Raw genomic sequence first — 17,056 nt, 5'->3', positions numbered from 1 at the left:
ATCTCTGTCCACAGTGTAAATCCCATTTCCTTACGGTGGTCAACCGATTCAGACCAGTTTCACACTTCCTTAACGAAGGAAAAACTCAGCAGCCAGCGCTCAAGCCCAGCAATCTGAGAGGACCCCTGCTTGCCACGACCCCGCGGCCCAGCGACCCCCGGCGCCAGGTGTTGGGGGCACTGGCCCTTCCCTTCCGGGTGTGAAGGGCTGGCCCTTCTCTTTCAGGTCGCGGGGCGGGCAAACTCGAACCTCGCCGGAGCTCTACTCAAGGCCTCCACGCGCATTCCAAGCGCGCCATCCGACCCAAACTTCAGAGCCGCCTCCGTGGAAAGGAAGGATGGTCGCTGACACCTGGCCATTCAAATATCAGGAAGTTAAAAATAACACGACCATCGTCAGCATTCCAAACTTCGGGAAAGCTTTTCTAAAAATGGAAAAGACGGTGGCTACACTTCAATCAAAATCGCTGTGGTCAAGAAAGTCCTGGGAGCTGCTCTAGCTCAACTTTGGGCGGTTTGCGGTTAACAGACGCGCGACCTAGAAACCCCAGAGGCATCGTCGGTGTTCCCGCCCTCCTCCTCCCACCACCGCCCAGCTCCTGAGAGGGGAGGGGGCAGCAGGACAGGTGGGACCCCGGTACTCACTGGTGCCCGCCCGGCCGTGGCGCCCGGTCCCAGGAAGAGGAAGGCGCGCCGCCCCGCCCCGCGGACTGGGAGGCCCCAGTGAGGGCGTACCTGCGGCAGGTGAGGGAGGCGGCGGCGCAGGACACCTGCCGCGTATGTTTGGCGGACAAAACCCACGCGCCCGCCGGGCCGCGCTCGGGCCTTCGCCCCCGGGGACTTCGGAACCGCCCCGTGCTTAAGATCGAAAAGCCCAGGGCCCCGCGGCGGCTCCAAGCACGGCGTTGGGAGTGGGGGTCCCGGGGGGGTGCCCAGGCTCAGGCCCGCCCTGGTCCGGCGTGGACCCTGCGGGGCTCAAGCCAGGTTCCCCCGCCTGACCCAGCCAGCCTCTCTCTGCGAACTCGGACGACGCGCGCCACAGCCAGCCACGTGCGCGGGACTCGCGCTGTGCCCCAACCCAGGTGGGCCGTCCGCGGAGCCGCCGAGCCTGAGCCCGCCCCGCAGGTGACTCTCGCCCTTTCTGGTAACCTTTATCTCCCGCGGCTCCTTCCTCTCCAAGCGACCCGCAGCCCCGCCCCCTCCAGGTGACCCCCGCCCCCTTTAGGTGACCCCCGCCCCCTTTAGGTGACCCCCTCCCCCGCCTTCTGCGGCCCTACTCCCTCCAGGTGACCCCACCCCGCGGTTCCTCCTCCTTCGGACAACCTGCAGCCCCGCCCCTGCAGGTGAACGACGGCCCAGTCCTCGCAGCTAACCCGCGGACCCTCCCCACCCGCCCTCAGACCGTCGCAGAACCGCCCCCGCAGGCGCACTGCAGCCGATTGCGCAGGCGTGGCTCCAGCACGCCTTGCCCTGGCGGCGTTGGTGCGGGACTGCGCCGGCGCGCAGGGCGAGAGGCTGGCAGTGCGCATGCGCCGCGTCGGCGTGCGGAACGCCGCGGTCTGTTGGCGCTTTTGCGCGCGGAAAGATGGCGGAACAGGCTACCAAGTCCGTGCTGTTTGTGTGTCTGGGTAAGAGGGCGCCGACTTACTCATGTTCTGACGTCCCCTCGAGGGTTGGATTGGGCTTGGGCGCTGTGGATTATGCCGCCGGGCTAGGAACAATAAGGGGGGGAGGCCAGGGACTGGGAGGGCTAGGGTGTTCCAGGAGTGTCTCCTAGCGCCCCCGTTCCCCATCCGCCCCGGGCACCGGCCCAGCCTGCCCTGTAAACCTGGGTCCCCTCGCACCTGCCGTATATCCGGGGCTTTTGGCATTTGCAGCCACAGCCCCTACAAGCCAAGTTTCGTTCTTTGCACCTACTAGAATCCCTCTCGTTCCCCTCCAATGGGCCCAGGTAGGCCTGGGGTTGTTGGACTGATGTGGTCTCTTAGGGGCCTCCGGAGTCCTATGACAAAATTGTTTTGCTTGCTGGTTTCCTTAGGCTGTTCTTAGATATGGATCTGAGCTAAACGGAGATGAAGTTTTACGGTTTCGGGTTTCTTGATTGTAAAACCCAAGCCAAGGAGACCTGGAGGTCCCTATATAACTTTGCCCATGAAAAATAAAAGTGTATTTTATTAATGGCTTTTAGGAACTTTCTAGCTTAAAATATTTTAACTCCCGGAATTTCAACACTTAGCTTACCTTACTTCAAACATAATTTACTTTCCATTTGGTTTTCAGGGATCTTCCTTCGGTGTAGTACTACAAGGTTATATCCTCGGTGCCTCCACCCTGAGAGGAAGGCCTAAATTGTCAGTAGTCCAGTTACTTAAAACCTTCTGTGAGTTTACATTTCCTGCAGAGTAAAATTTCTGTTTATTTTTACAGACTCCTCACTTTATCTCCTGTACCTTTTCCTGCTCACACTCTCGGGACACAGGCTTACAGAATCTTTCGTTCTGTAGCACTTCACATGCTTACTGAGCCTCCATGGCTGGGTGCCCATTATGCATTTTGCCTGGAATGTCTTTTTATTTTATAAAGTCAAACCCAAATATTTCCTCCTTTGCTTTCCCAGACCATGAGTTGCTTCTTGTGATTGCTTATCGACATCCTTTATTACACAAATTTTACTATAATTATTTGGTAGTCTGTTGAAATTCCAGCCAAGTTTAATTTTCTGGAGGGCGATAACTGTGGCTTATTTTTCATTTTGTTTCCAGCTTTAGGACAATATATGATAAACGCTGACTAGGTTTTGTAGAAGTTAATTTCTGTGAAAGAAGAATTGGAAGGCTCGCCTTATTTCACATTGGTAGTGGGCATCATTTGATTTTTTTTTTTTTTTGAGGCGGAGTCTTCACTCTGTCGCCCAGGCTGGAGTGCAGTGGCGCCATCTCGGCTCACTGCAAGCTCCGCCTCCCGGGTTCGCGCGATTCTCCTGCCTCAGCCTCCCGAGTAGCTGGGACTACAGGCGCCCGCCACTGCGCCCGGCTAATTTTTTGTATTTCAGTAGAGACGGGGTTTCACCGTGTTAGCCAGGATGGTCTCGATTTCCTGACCTCGTGATCCGCCCGCCTCGGCCTTCCAAAGTGCAGGGAATACAGGAGTGAGCCACCGCGCCCCGCCCATCATTTGATTTTTTAAGACTCATTGAAGGCTGAATGGAATCGACAAGTTTATTAAATAGTAGTTTGGTTAAGGATGGTTACCAAATACTATTCCATTCCCTTGTATATTTCTGGTTGGTATTGTCGATTATGCTGGTATAAGGTATCATGGTTGCTGTTAATGGGGAGGTGGATCCTTGCATATGCAGTAGTCCCACTTTAGCTGTAGGTGGTACATTCCAAGACTCTCCAGTGGATCCTGAAACCGTGGATAGTACCAGACCCAATTGCTGTCAATTGGAACATGTGTCTGCTCATTTCTTCCACCCGCAAATGTAATGCCGTTTCCACCTTAACTAAGCACTTACAACTGTGGTCGCAACTTTCGCAGTTTGAGGCGAAACGACAAACTGTCAGGAATTTCTTTTTCCTTGTTTACATTTTCATGGATAGAAGATTTGTTCGTACTGTAGATCTTAGTAACCTCAGTATAAGATTTTTTTTTTTCTTTCCATAAGAAGTCAAAAACTTTCACCTTTTTACTTAAAGGTAGTGCTTATGGCCTCTCTGCCGTATCTGAATTGCTAGCTTCACTACTCTTATGCTTTGGGACCATTATTAGTAAACTAAGGGTGACTTGAACTGAGGAACTGTGATAGCATATCACAATGGATCTGATAAGCAAGAGGGCAGTAGGTGGATAGACAGCATGGATACACTGGACAAAGGCATGATTCACTTCTGGGGCAGGACGGAATGGGATGGCATGAGAATTTATTCTGCTACTTAGAACAGTGCACAATTTAAAACTTAGGAATTATTTGTTTGTGGAATTCTTCATTTAATATTTTCCAACTGAAACCACGGGTTAACCGTGGAAAGCAAAGCCTTGTAAAAGGGGGGAATACAATTCAATGATTTGTTGTTGTTGTTGTTGAGTGTCTACTATATGACATGCACTCCTCTAAGTGGTAGGGATATATGGAGTGGTGAACACAACAGACAAAAATCCCAGCCTCTCTGGAGCTCACGTTCTCTCAGTCACCAGCCAGTGTTAATCGATGCACTCAGTCGGTTGGTATGAAGCATTAAGAAAAATAGAGCAGAAAAGGGGAATGAGAGTGGAGTGCAGTTTTGAGTGGGGTGGTCAGGGAAGGCCCCACCTGATAGATGACCTTTGAGTAAAGACTTGAAGGAGGTGAGGAAGCAAGCCTAGGATATTTTGGAGAAGCATCCTGAACCCAGAGGAAAGCAGGTAAAGGTTTTGAAGGGAGAATACTGGCCATGGTCGTGAACCACAGGGAAGTGGCTGGGCCTGGTGGCTGCATACCTTTTCTCAGTCGAGATTCCTCATCTATACCGGAAGATTTAGCAGATAATTTGAGTGACTGTTTTCTCAGTGCTTCCATTGTAGATGTATAGGGAGAAGTTAATTCCTTACATACACTGGTCCTTTAGGGCAGGAGTCTGCAAATTCTTTGTGTAAAGAACCAGATTATAATTATTTTAGATTTGCTTCACATGCCATACAGAAAGGGTGTAGCACAAAGTACCAATGCATGTGGTGAATCTGGCTGTGTTCTAGTGGATCTTCATTTATGGACATGACAGTTGGATAGAACTCCATATAATTTTCACATGTCACAAGATACGCTACTTTTGGATTTTTTCCAACTACTCAACAATGTAAAAATTATTCTTACCGCTGTGGGCTGTACACAAAGGTGGACCATGAGCCAATTTACAGACCCATGTTTTATATCCAGATCTTGGGAGGCCATGTGAAGACTTGGGCTTACTCTAAATAAACATTGGAAGGCTTTGAGCAGAGGTGGGAAATGATCAAATTTAAGTTTAAAAAGAAGAGTTTCAGCTGTTGTTTTGAGATTAAACTGGAGGTGGAGCATGCCCTTACTGGTTGGGTGGTGAGTAGTTGCATTCTGAGGGAATTTGAGCGGTAAGTGGCATTTTATTTGGTAGCCGTATAGAGGACAGTAACAGTTGTATGCTTTTGAAATGTAAAAAGTTTTGTTCCTTCAAAGCATTTATTTGGATCCTTTTGAGACTGAACTGTAGAAAAGCATCAGAGGTTTTTCACCAGGGAAGCTAATGATGGGAAATACTTGAGCTGCTTACTACAGCCCAATCTTGAAGGGTGCTTTATGTTTTTGTAAGATAGAGACTTACCAGTGAAGATGATGCAGGAGCCATGACCCAGCCAGCGTGGTTGGTGGAGATAGCACATGCTGGTGGAGTCACGTCACTTCTGGGCTACACCCATACTGGGTGCTGGGTCTCTTACCAGGTATAGCAGACACAGCCCTACCCTCCCAGAGCCTACCTGTTGCCTTTCATGAGTCTCCATCCTTGAATTGAAGATGCTGAAGAAGGGTATAAAATAGTCTGCCTAATTTGGAAAAGACAAACTTGATACTTTACAGATTGAAACAGTTTTTAAAGGCATTTGAGGTTGGAGTGTTCTGTTTTTAGAACTTGTTCTGTAGGTGAAGTGCATGCAGTGTTTCACTGAGGACCAGGGTGCTCCATTTTTTCATGACACAATTTGGTGGCATCAACTTTCGAAATCAACAGAGCAAACTACTACTAGCCTTCAGGACAGTTAATAATGCAAGTTTTCATATTGTGGGGAAAGTGAACTGTTATTTTACAGTTAATGATAATTATTTGTAAACGTGTGGGGCTAGTCTTTATTATTATATTTTTAGATGCTGAGATATTAGGCATCTGTTGTACAGTTCCAAAATAATAATAAGTGTCTTAATTTAGAAATACAATGTTTGCTGTTAAAAATATTCCCAGGGTATATGGTGACAAGTAAAAGAGTGACACACCCATGGGAAGCCTTTCAGTAATTAAAATAGTGCTGATGACAGTACCTGTTTAAAAAACTAAACAAAATTTAGAATGTCGAAAGGAACAACCTCACAACACAAATTGGCATAGAGAGGGCATTCAAGGCTAATTTGTTGTCTCTCCCTTTATGGTTTGTAGGTAAGATTTTTTACTGCTGTGGAAACTGCAGTCTTCTGTGAGAAAAAATTACATAATGTGCTTAGGTCTTACAATGTAGAAACTGAAGGCTGTAGTAAGGCAATAAGTTGGTTTTCTGAATTAGGGAATTAGCTGTGTTTTACAACACTAGAAGATCCTCATTGTACTTGTTTGTCATAAACAGAAACCCTAATAATGATAAAGAGTAAACTCTTATTTAGTGCTGTCTATTCTCACAGTTCTTCTTTTTCTTATCTGTTTCCTAAATTCAGTTCCTAATGTTTGGACTCAGTATGGTGCTTTGGCATTAAGGATACTTGGAAGGCCTCAGAGTAGCCCCAGAAGCAAGGTCATAGAAACGGTCATTTATCTTCCCCAACACAGATCATAGAAACTAGAACTCCTCTCCCGCAAAGCAAGCCATAAAACCTACAAAACCTCTCTCCCTTCTGCCTTCTCTTGAAGACACCATTCCAGAGGGGCCCTGCCTCATTCCTGGGGGAGGAAATGCTGTGGCCCTGCTGGGTTTCCCTCCTCAGTCCACTACCATTGGATCATTTCCTTTTGTCCAGTTCCATTTCTACATGACTGTGCATTGGTCATCTAAGCATCAAAACCATTTCCCTGGGTCTTTGGGTCTTCGTTTCTGAAGGCTTCCATGTCACATAAAACTGATTAAATAGATTTGCTATGTTTTTTCTCTTGTTAACCTGTCTTTTGTTACAGGAGTATCTTCCATGACCTTTATGATGGTTGAGGAATGCTGCCACACCTTTCCACTCTGACACTGTCTTGTATTTGCTCCTTCATAGGAGCCTCTTACAAGGTCTCTCCAATTCAGTAATGTGCTCTTCTAGCGTTTCCTTAGCCCTGCCAGTAATTTTGGTAACTTGTAGGAAGGGTGTATGTTTTAAACAACTTTCTGTCTTCAGGTTAGGGCACAGTGCTTGGCACATAGAGTGGGCATACAAAATATGTTTGTTGAATAAGTCATATTACCCTTTTCCATAGGACTTTCTATTTCTCCTCATAGTGGCTACGCAAAGTCCAAGTCTTGGCCCTTTGTTTTAGGCCTCCTGTATACCAGCCCATCAGTTTCCAGACACTGGCTGTCTATACCTGAAGCATCGCAGCCTCACCTGCTTAGTGCCACAATCCCCCTGAGTTAAATGCCTTTCCCTTCCTCTGTCCATTAAGATCCTGATCATCCTTTAAATATCATCTCTAATCTTTCTTTTTTCTGGTAGGAAATTTTCTTACGTCTTGTTTTTGCTTTGTAGCATCGTTCTTTTTCTGTGCTACTGTAGTATATTGCTTATTAGTATTCATTTTCCCACTTTTATTATAGCCAACTGTGTACCTCCCATAAGTACATTGCTTGTATATGGTAGATCTATTTTGGGATGAGATCTTATGTCTTTTTCCTCTGGGTAGTAATGAATTTGGCCCTTACCTTAGCTCCTGGGAGGTAACCTCTAAATGCCCTGGAGTTTTCTAGGAGTGATGGGAGTGTCTTAGTTATTGAAGGTGGCCCCCATAGTATATATGCTCATGATATGACTCAGGGTGGGGGCTTTGAGCCACGGGTGGGAGGGTGCCTGGAGATTGAGTTCAGCTGAATGGTCAGTGGTTGAACCCATTGTGTCTCCCTCCAAAAACCCCATTAAAACCTCAGAGCACCACGGCTCTGAGGAGCTTCCCGGGTTGGCAGTACTCTTTGAATATTGCCCCATGTTGATGACAGGAGGGGAAGGTGTCCCAGAGGACAGTGGAGCTACCCGTCAGGAAACCTCCCAGAGTGTGCCCTGGGGGTCACTTGCTTTGGCTGGTTTTTTTTTTTTTTTTTTTTTCATTTTTGTTTTTGTTACTGTTACTATAATGAAATTGTAATGGTAAGTGTTCTGCTTTCCTGAGTTTGGGGAGTAATTCTGGGGAATTATCAAACCTGAGGGAGCCCTGGGGAACCTGGATTTCTCACTTGCTGTCTGAAGTAGGGGTGGCCCTGGTGTCGACATCATGGTCTGGAGAGTGGTGTCCCCGACCTTGGGCTGCTGATGCCTGGATCTGTGTCCCTGGGCTTCGCATGTGATCGCTCAGTGAATGTCGGTGTTGAATCACTGTTTATGCTTAAATGCATGTTTGTGTGTTTGTGTGTTGTTTTGTGAAACAATAGTCATCCTTATGTGTGATATACTTGAAAATACATAGTTTACCCTTGAACCACAGGGGTTTGAACTTCGAGGGATTTATTCAAGTAATTTTTTTAACCAAGCACAGATGGAAAATACCCTGTTGTCTGAATGAAAAACCCATCTATATGGAGGGCTGACTTTTCCTATACTTGGGCTCCAAATTCGCAGGGGCCCCCTGTGGGACCTGAGTATGCAGGTTTTGGTATACTGGGTAGGTGTGGGAGGGTGTCCTGAACCAGCTCCCTGAGTCTGCTGAGGGACAGACCACTGTATTTTATTTTTATTCTGTTGTATTTCATTTTAAAATAAGCTGGTTGCAACCCACTTGATTTTCATGATTCGCTCCTGGATCTTTAGTAGCAGCTCTTTAAACAATAATTTTGGTTGAAATTGTTATTCTGATATCTTTATCATCTATACTTGGAGTACTTGGCCGGTTGGTGTCAAGTCACTGAACTTGAGCCTGATGGGCTGTTCTCCAGCAGGGTCTACCCTCACTGGTTGGACAAAGGCATCAAAGGATAGTGTTGGTGGCCTTTATTTTTCCTGAGGGATAGCACAGCCCCTGCGTGTCAGGTGTGTGAAGAGGGGGAACTGGACTGTGCCCTTCCGTCCAACCTAACCCTCTGTTTCCCCAACCCCCCCTTTTTTTAAAGGTAACATTTGTCGATCACCCATTGCAGAAGCAGTTTTCAGGAAACTTGTAACTGATCAAAACATCTCAGAGAATGTAAGTACCATTCATTATCTTAAAGAGGCCAACCTGAACTCTTCTGGGCAGGAAAATGCCAAAAAAAAAATTCCATGTTTCTTCCCCTGCAGTGGAGGGTAGACAGCGCGGCGACTTCCGGGTATGAGATAGGGAACGCCCCTGACTACCGAGGGCAGAACTGCATGAAGAGGCACGGCATCCCCATGAGCCACGTTGCCCGGCAGGTACCGTCCTTGGACTTGAAGATGTGTGTTTTGTGTTTCAGTGGGTCATTGACAGCGGTGCTGTTTCTGACTGGAACGTGGGCCGGTCCCCAGACCCAAGAGCTGTGAGCTGCCTAAGAAATCATGGCATTCACACAGCCCATAAAGCAAGACAGGTAGACAAGCTCTTGTTCCATTTCTAATATGTAGAGTCCGGTAACTTGAGAAGTAGTGAAAGGATTAACTAGACTTGTATATTAATGAATGTGTTGATTTAGGGTGAGCTTAACCAGCTACAGTGTGTCCATTTTGTTTCACTTCTGGTTGCACAGTATTGAAAGACTTGCATGACTTTGGAATTTATTTATTAAAATGCACATAAAAGCTAGGTAATTTATAATGAGAGAGCCTGACTGCGAGCTTGGGCTGAGCGGTGCTCTGTCTTCTGTTCCTTCCTGCATAATTTTTATTAAACATTTAGGCCATAGTAATTATCCTGCCTATATTGCAAGTTTGCTGCTAGAATTAAGTTATATAACATATACAAAAACATTTTTTCAACTGTAAAGTGCCATAGTAGTATAGGGTAATACCAACAAGGTTATGGACACATAATTATAGTGTGTTGTGCCACACTTGAAGTTTGGAGTCTAATAAAGTCACAATCAAATTCTGCAATTTCAGTTGAAGATAACCTTGTATTTATATTATAAATTATAAGCTAAAGTTGATTTTTCTAAGGGTTCTTTATTTAAATGAAGTACTGTGGGACTGACCTTTTCTGAAATGGAATTGTCATTGGTCAGGTGATTAAACATTTTTATACAATTTATCCATCCTAATCTCTTCAGGCCTTTGCATACCTTGCCAGTTTCTACTGGCCATTGTTGAAAATAGATTTATTTGGAGCAGTCCTTCAGAATATGAGCACTCATACTTTGAAGTTTTATGTTTTTAAGGTCAGTTTTTTTTTTTCCACTAAGTGTGTAATAAGAGTGGATGCAAATGAAGTATTTTAAAGACATATTAGGAACTTTTTTAAAGAACAGTTTTAGAAGCAGTATTTGCACATGTTTCTTGCTTTTTCTTTCCCGTTTCTTTTAAGAAATTTTTAAGGTATGTTTTATGAATCAGTATCACATCAGATCTTTGTTTACAAGTTCTTTTCCTTTACTAATGTCACAATTTGTGTGATAACTATTGTACATTTCTTAAAATCTCAATTTTCTCAGTGCCTTTCAACCTGTGTTTAATAAATGAAATATTTTTAGGGTGCTTATTTTTAACTCTTATAGTTAGTCTTTTAGAATACGTGAGCTTTCTGCCCAGTTAGTTCAAAGGAGATTTTTTTACTTTATTATACATTATGTTCTCTTTTCGGTAAACTTTTCATTGACTTGTGTACACAGATTGTGAGTGCAACCCTGAGGTCCCATAATATCCCCCTCCCCACTCCTCCAGAAATCCCCACAAAAAATTGGTTGTACTTTTTAACTTCATAGAAGTGGAATTATAGTACATGCTGTTGTCTGTCAGCTTTTTTTGCTTGTGAGAATCTCCGTGTTTATTGTAGCAATATAATTGTCATTGCTGGATACGATATCATTTCACAGTTTGTCCGCTCTCCTCCTGGTGGGGGTTTGGGGAGTTTCTAGTTTGGGGCTACTGCAGATAGTGCTGCTGTGGTAACGGTGTGCACCTGCTGTGTTCTGTTGGAGTCATGCCCAGCAGACACCATGTAGTGGGGTACACATCCTCATGAAACAGATTGGGGATGTTCCCTCTTTTTCTTCTCTAAAAAAAGTTTGTTGAAGATTGATAGTATTTCTGCTTATCATTTGACAAATTTGTCTAATGGGTTGTCTTTTTGTTGTCTATTACTTTCTCTGGCAGTCTTTCAGTTTTTCTTTCGGAATTTGGTTTTCAGCAGTTTCGGTGTGGTAGACCAGATATGATCCTTGACGTTGTGACTTGATGCTTTTCATCAATTTTGGAAAATCCCAGGCTGTTATCTTTTCATATTGTACTTCTCTTTCTCTTTTCTCCTGAGATTCACCTTATGTGTATATTGAACATATATTTCTAATGCTCTTCTATTTTCTATCCCTTTCACTCTCTTCTTCAGTCTGATATTTTCTGCCGACCTGTTTTCTGATACACAAATCTTTCTGCCGTTTTCAAACAGTATCAAGATTGTCTGTTATTTACTTAATTCTTTAAGTTTCTTTTTTTTTTTTTTTGTAGATTCTATTTTTCTGGTGAAATTCTATATCTTGCTCTATGTTTTCTTGAGCATTCTATCACAACTGCTTTAAATACCGTGGCAACTCTGATTATCTGATTTTCTGATTATCTGGACCATTTGTGAGTCTGCTTTCCTTTTCTGTTTTTTTCTCTTTGTTTTGTTGCTTGTATATCTTTGTCCGTTTGTGCTGCTCTAACAGTACCTGAGACTGGGTAATTTACAACGAACAGAGATTTATTTCCTATAGTTCCAGAGGCTGTGAAGTCCAAAGTCAAGGGGCTCATGGGGCTGTGAGGTCCTTCTTGCTGCCTGATCCTGTGGTAGAAGGTGAAGGAGTCGAGAGGGTCCCAGAGTGAGTGAGAGCGAGAACTAGAAAAACAAGAGGAGGAAAACAGAGGAGAGAGAGAGGACCCATCAGCGTCAGGAGCCCACTCCCAAGCTAGTAGCATTGATCAAGATCCTCCCTCTCACTGTTGTTGCACTGGGGATGAAGTTTCCAGCACAGGAACTTTGGGGGACACATCCAAACCATAACATAGGATTTAAATAATTGTAAAGAGGTAAAGAGTTCTGCTACTGAACTGTTTGAGATCCCTGTTCTGAGGCCTCGTCATTGCCCAGTTTTAGCGGGAAGAGAAGTGGCAAGTGGCAGGAGTCTACAGGTTGGGGACTGCACCTTTTTTTGAGGTACCTTTTTTATGAACAGTGTTTATTGGAACACGGCCAGACTTGTTCATTCACCTGTAGTGTGTGGCTGCTTTTGTGCGAGAGCTGCAGAGCTAGAGCGGCCTCGTGGCCCCCAAAGCCTGATGGTCACTAGAGCATTGGTTTTGTATATGGGGTTTCTAGTTGTTTTTAGTAGTAGGGATGATTTGCCACAAGCTGCCGCAAGTGGAAATCCTTTACTGTGCATTTGTTACATAAGTTATAGCTGTTTCTTTTCTTTCTCAATTATTGTAACATCTAAAAATTATGTAACAATTACTAAGTCTTTTTTTATGAAAAATTTACAATTAGTCCAGAATTTAAAACAAGTTTAGTATTAAATCTTAGGGCATTTCTCACATAACTAATTTGGAGAAATAATACTGTTCAGGCTTGGTGGCTCACACTTATAATCCTAATAACACTTTGAGAGGCTCAACATTGCTTGAGCCTAGGAGGTCAAGACCAGCCTGGGTAATATAGTGAGACCCATCTCTACAAAAATTTTAAAAATTAGCTGGGTGCTATGACATGTGCCTGTAGTCCCAGCTATTTGGGAGGCTGAGGTAGGAAGATGGCTTGAACTCAAGAAGTTGAGGCTGCAGTGAGCTATGGTCTCACCAGTGCACCCCAGCGTTGGTGACAGTGAGACCTTTTCTCGAAAAACAAAAAAGAAAAAAGAAATTCAGTATTGTACTTATTCTCGATTTTGAAATAAGTCAGTGCCATGGGAGTGTTGACGAAATACAGTCCTTTCTAGTTTCTGGAAGTGCATGCTAAAAGCTGAAGTTTCTCATTTTTTAGAAGAACAAGTGTATTAGGAAAGTTACACTTTCCGCCTTTGTTCTGCAGTACGTATGTTTATGTTTCTTATTCTGCCATTATTTATAGTAGTTGAAATTCACAAAATAATCTTTTTATTTATATTTTAAGTAGGTATATTTATAGATTATATCAGAAAACAATGATAAGCTTTCAGGTTACAATCAGTAGAAATACTGAGTGGCATTCTCTTCTGTGTCAGGTTTAAATTATGGATATTCGATCAAAATAAAGGAGGACTGTCGGTTATTACTCCTGTGTCTCTTTCTTAGTGACCACCTCTGACCATCCAACTTAATACTTCTCCTTCTCCCTGCCCCAGACCTGTGTGTACCTCCTCTCTGCTTTATTTCCTCCGGGGCATCTGTGCCTCCTGTGTGTTGCCTGCCCCGTGTAGAAAGAAGGGCAGCTCCACCAGACACGGCTTATCCGCTTAGCTTGGTGTGTGTCACTGGGGCCCAGGATGTTCAGTGCTTGTGGAATGAAAAATAGAGTAGAATAATGAAGGGGATTAAATATGTGACATTTTAGTATGTTGACTGTGTTATATGTTACTAAGGAATTGAAGCTGATGTATAAACATTGTGTCTACACATTATACTATTTTATGATTATTGTATGGAACTTTATAATACAAAATTTCTTTGCAGTACAATTTTGAGAAGTAGGTTAACTCTCTTCTAACTTAAAAGTATCCTAAAAATTATTTATTTAATTAAATTGTTAATTAGTGAATAACAGGCTCAAATATAGCAGTTTTTTTTTCTTTTAGTATTGCTTTGCATACTCTAGGCTTAAATGGTATAAACACTGTATTTTGACTTCTTATTCAATTTTAGATTACCAAAGAAGATTTTGCCACGTTTGATTATATACTATGTATGGATGAAAGCAATCTGAGGTAATCCTGTTTTTGAAGAATATGTCTGTTCAACTCTCAGTTCAGTAATGGGCCAAGTAATTTGTTGTCCAGATTTACTTTTTCTATTTTAAAGGTTTTAATAGTGATGGTCACTATATGTGGAATTATTTATTTAGAACAGCAAAAAACCTTAGTAATCTAGAATTGTCCCTTAGGTATTTTCAAGGAAATACACCTTAGAAAAGGGAAAGTCCAGTTATTAATAGCATCATTTAATTGGAAAACTAGCTTGACTGTGATAGTTTTGTATCAGGCACATTGTTCTACATGAGAGCAGTTTTGTTATTTTTGCTGTAGTGATTCCTGGACAGGGCAGTGTTTTATTGATTCTTAGGCCAAAGCTCTGCAACCGTAGGTTCCTATTATTACCCCATCTTGTGAAAGAAGGACGTGAGAAACTTTAATGTTAGGTTGTGTCCCCAAGTTCACACAGCTAGCATGTGGTAGATGTGGTGGGATTTAAGCCTAGGCTCAGTGAGGCAGAGCCCTGCCGTCCTGCCTCAGTCACCACTCTCCTGACCTGCCCCAGTCCTCTACTTAGGGCGTCGTTGGAAAGTAATCATAATTTAATGTCACTCCAGGATTCTGACTTACATCACTACTTTTTCATAAATAGTACTTGTTTTTGATGAAGATAAACTATTTGTTCTTTTAATTACTTTTGTACAAATGAACAGATAGGGATGCACCAGTTTTAATTATTTTTTATTAATCAGGACCTTCATTAAAATGCACGCATTTTTAAATTTTATTTTTCAGTCCTTATTCTGTTCTCATTGTTTTCGCTGACACCATAGCTTATAGGTATTGTAAAAACACCTTTTTAGGAGACCCCATTTGCTTTGATCAGCACTGAGCACTGTGTTTCTTTGTGTGTGGGGCAAGCAGAGTTCCTGCAGCCTCACGTTTGCATGTGCTGTTCCTCTGCCTGGAAGCTCCTCCTTGCTGCTTGGGCCATTCGGCTCCTATTTGCCTTTCGTGGGTCAGCTTAGATTCATTTCTTTGTAGAGGTATTCCACTACCCTGTCACTAGGCCAGATTGTGCATTAGACTTAGGCCTGCCCGCAGTTCTCGTCCCTGCGCCTACTCCTGAGCTGCTGTGAAACTTCACGCACGGGGCTCTTGGCTGTTCCTTTCCCACATAAAGCACATGCCTGACTCATCGACTCATCTTTCGTAGGTGCTCAGTCGAAATGTTAAATAAATGGAGGCACTTAGTTCAGTTTGCCTTTTTCTTTTGTAGCAACGTGAAAGCTAAAGGTGGAAGTCTAGAGTGAAGCTGAGTTTTCAGCTTGGGCAGAGGCTTGAGGAGTAAAAGAAGGAAGAGTAATTAAGGAGTGGGTCATGCTGCGGGAAGTGCTGTCAAGACACCTGAGGATGGAATTGGTAGCCCTCTGTTTGGGGACTGGTTCAGATGGTGTTTTGGGTTCCTTTCTGTCACCTTTGTTTAATCTCTGAAACTTGATTGATTGTCTCAAAATATATTTCGTGGGAGAAAATATAATTATTGTATATTTTGTGTAACAGAATCAGTGAGAATAAGCTGCTGTCGCAAACTCTCTTGCCTAGAGAGAGGGCAGTGGCATACAGCTGCAGAAGGGGCCACACGGGCCTGCTGAGTGTTCTGTTTCATTTCAAATTAGGTCATCCTGTCTTGATTTTGATATGGATGTTTCATAAGACCCTAGCAGATGTCCCTGTTTAACTTGAAACCATAGATCAGAAAACTAAGTTCATGTTTCAATTTTACAGAGATTTGAATAGAAAAAGTAATCAAGTTAAAACCTGCAAAGCTAAAATTGAACTACTTGGGAGCTATGATCCACAAAAACAACTTATTATTGAAGATCCCTATTATGTAAGTACAGTTCACGTTTTAGGGCTAATGTGATGACCCACCACGTCGGTATCCTGCAGTATTAAATAACAGAGTAGATTGTGGTAAGGATGTTTTTGTTATGCAGGTTTTGCCATTTTCTTCTTTTCCTGTCCATTTAGGGGAATGACTCTGACTTTGAGACGGTGTACCAGCAATGTGTCAGGTGCTGCAGAGCGTTCTTGGAGAAGGCCGACTGAGGCAGGTTCATGCCCTGCTGTGGCCAGCCTGACTAGACCCCACCCTGAGGTCCTGCATTCTCAGTCAGTGTGTAATCATGTTCCAGAGCCCAAAGGCCCAGCTCTTTGTTCAGTTGACTTACTGTTTCTTACCTTAAAAAATATTGTAGATGGAAATCAGTTATGTTTGGCAGAAGAATCAATAAAATTATTTGATTCTGACAGTTTATGGGGTATAGTAAGCATTCTTAGACTAGTTGAACATCTCACTTTGCCCCAATTACAAAAATAGTAGAACAAGCAACATAAAACATAATGAAGGAAAACCTCACTTGAAGGCCCAGGTCAGCATCTAAGCCCGCTGAGACTTAGATAGTCAAGTCTACCTCTTCAGTAGGTTCGTGTGGATGGCCTGATGCGGGGCAGGTGCCCTCTGCTCCCTGTGCTACCTCTCTCTTGCCCAGGGCCTTTTATGGATTGACAGTAGCCCTCTCCATAGGAGCTCACAGTCTAGATTAGAAGTGTTTTAATTTATACACACCCATAGTGCACACTTGTATATTGAAAAGATAGGGAAGAGAGAAACATTTATGGAAACAGTCGTTAGCACCTTCAATACTTCATGATTTTTGTTGAGTTTACTTCATGAGGAAGTCAGCTCATTTGCTCCCATCTGAACCACTTTGCCTCTGAAACTTAATTATATCCAGAAAGAAGGACGCTTGTATGCTAGTCTAACTATGGTCAGTTGAGGAATATGACACTTTTTATATGCACATGTAACCCAAATCTCCAATATAAATTGGCTTATTTTTAAAAATAATTTTAAAAGTTGGGAAACGCTTTATTATTTGGCATGCTTAAATATTAAGTATTCTTCATCAGCATTTAATAAATGTATAGGCAGATATAGGTAATTTCTGTGTATTGAGATAATGTCGAAATCATGAATATTTCAAAATAAACTGGGGAGTTATAAAAATACAACTAGAGATATAAATCTGGTGTCTGCCTGTTTTTTTTATTGACAAGGAAGCATT

General features: G+C 43.3%; 2 protein-coding genes across 26 annotated transcripts in view; one reads left to right on the top strand and one right to left on the bottom strand.

Moving 5' to 3' along the window:
• Nucleotides 1-1,142, bottom strand: part of SH3YL1 (SH3 and SYLF domain containing 1) — a 50,181-nt gene extending 49,039 nt beyond the window's left edge. For 18 of the 20 annotated variants that reach the window (XR_012422730.1, XR_012422733.1, XR_012422736.1 and 15 more), the window contains exon 1: nucleotides 645-1,142. Coding sequence is in view for 5 of the 20 variants with exons in the window: in XM_074012501.1 (XP_073868602.1) it covers nucleotide 645 (1 nt within the window). In the remaining 15 variants the exon portion in view is untranslated. The remainder of the gene's footprint in view (nucleotides 1-644) is intronic. The other 2 variants (XR_012422731.1, XM_065527505.2) reach the window with 1 other exon arrangement.
• On the top strand, nucleotides 742-17,016 carry ACP1 (acid phosphatase 1). 6 transcript variants are annotated; one of them, XM_074012509.1, is made up of 6 exons: nucleotides 742-1,124; nucleotides 9,009-9,082; nucleotides 9,175-9,288; nucleotides 13,879-13,940; nucleotides 15,714-15,819; nucleotides 15,960-17,016. In XM_074012509.1, exons 3-6 carry the CDS (start codon nucleotides 9,247-9,249, stop codon nucleotides 16,035-16,037), a joined length of 288 nt encoding a protein of 95 aa, XP_073868610.1. In that variant the 5' UTR covers nucleotides 742-1,124; nucleotides 9,009-9,082; nucleotides 9,175-9,246; the 3' UTR covers nucleotides 16,038-17,016. The 6 variants fall into 6 exon arrangements, 5 of the variants coding, with proteins under 5 accessions (XP_073868610.1, XP_005576727.1, XP_005576728.1 ...); XR_283660.5 differs by lacking the exon at nucleotides 742-1,124 and adding an exon at nucleotides 1,561-1,627 and having other exon boundaries at nucleotides 9,175-9,443; XM_005576670.4 differs by lacking the exons at nucleotides 742-1,124; nucleotides 9,175-9,288 and adding exons at nucleotides 1,561-1,627; nucleotides 9,330-9,443.
• The last annotated feature ends 40 nt before the right edge of the window (nucleotides 17,017-17,056 follow it).

Source organism: Macaca fascicularis, chromosome 13 (assembly GCF_037993035.2).
Source record: "Macaca fascicularis isolate 582-1 chromosome 13, T2T-MFA8v1.1".
Lineage (NCBI taxonomy): Eukaryota > Metazoa > Chordata > Mammalia > Primates > Cercopithecidae > Macaca > Macaca fascicularis.
Note: the sequence above shows the minus strand (reverse complement) of the source record. Positions and strands in the feature narration are given on the sequence as shown.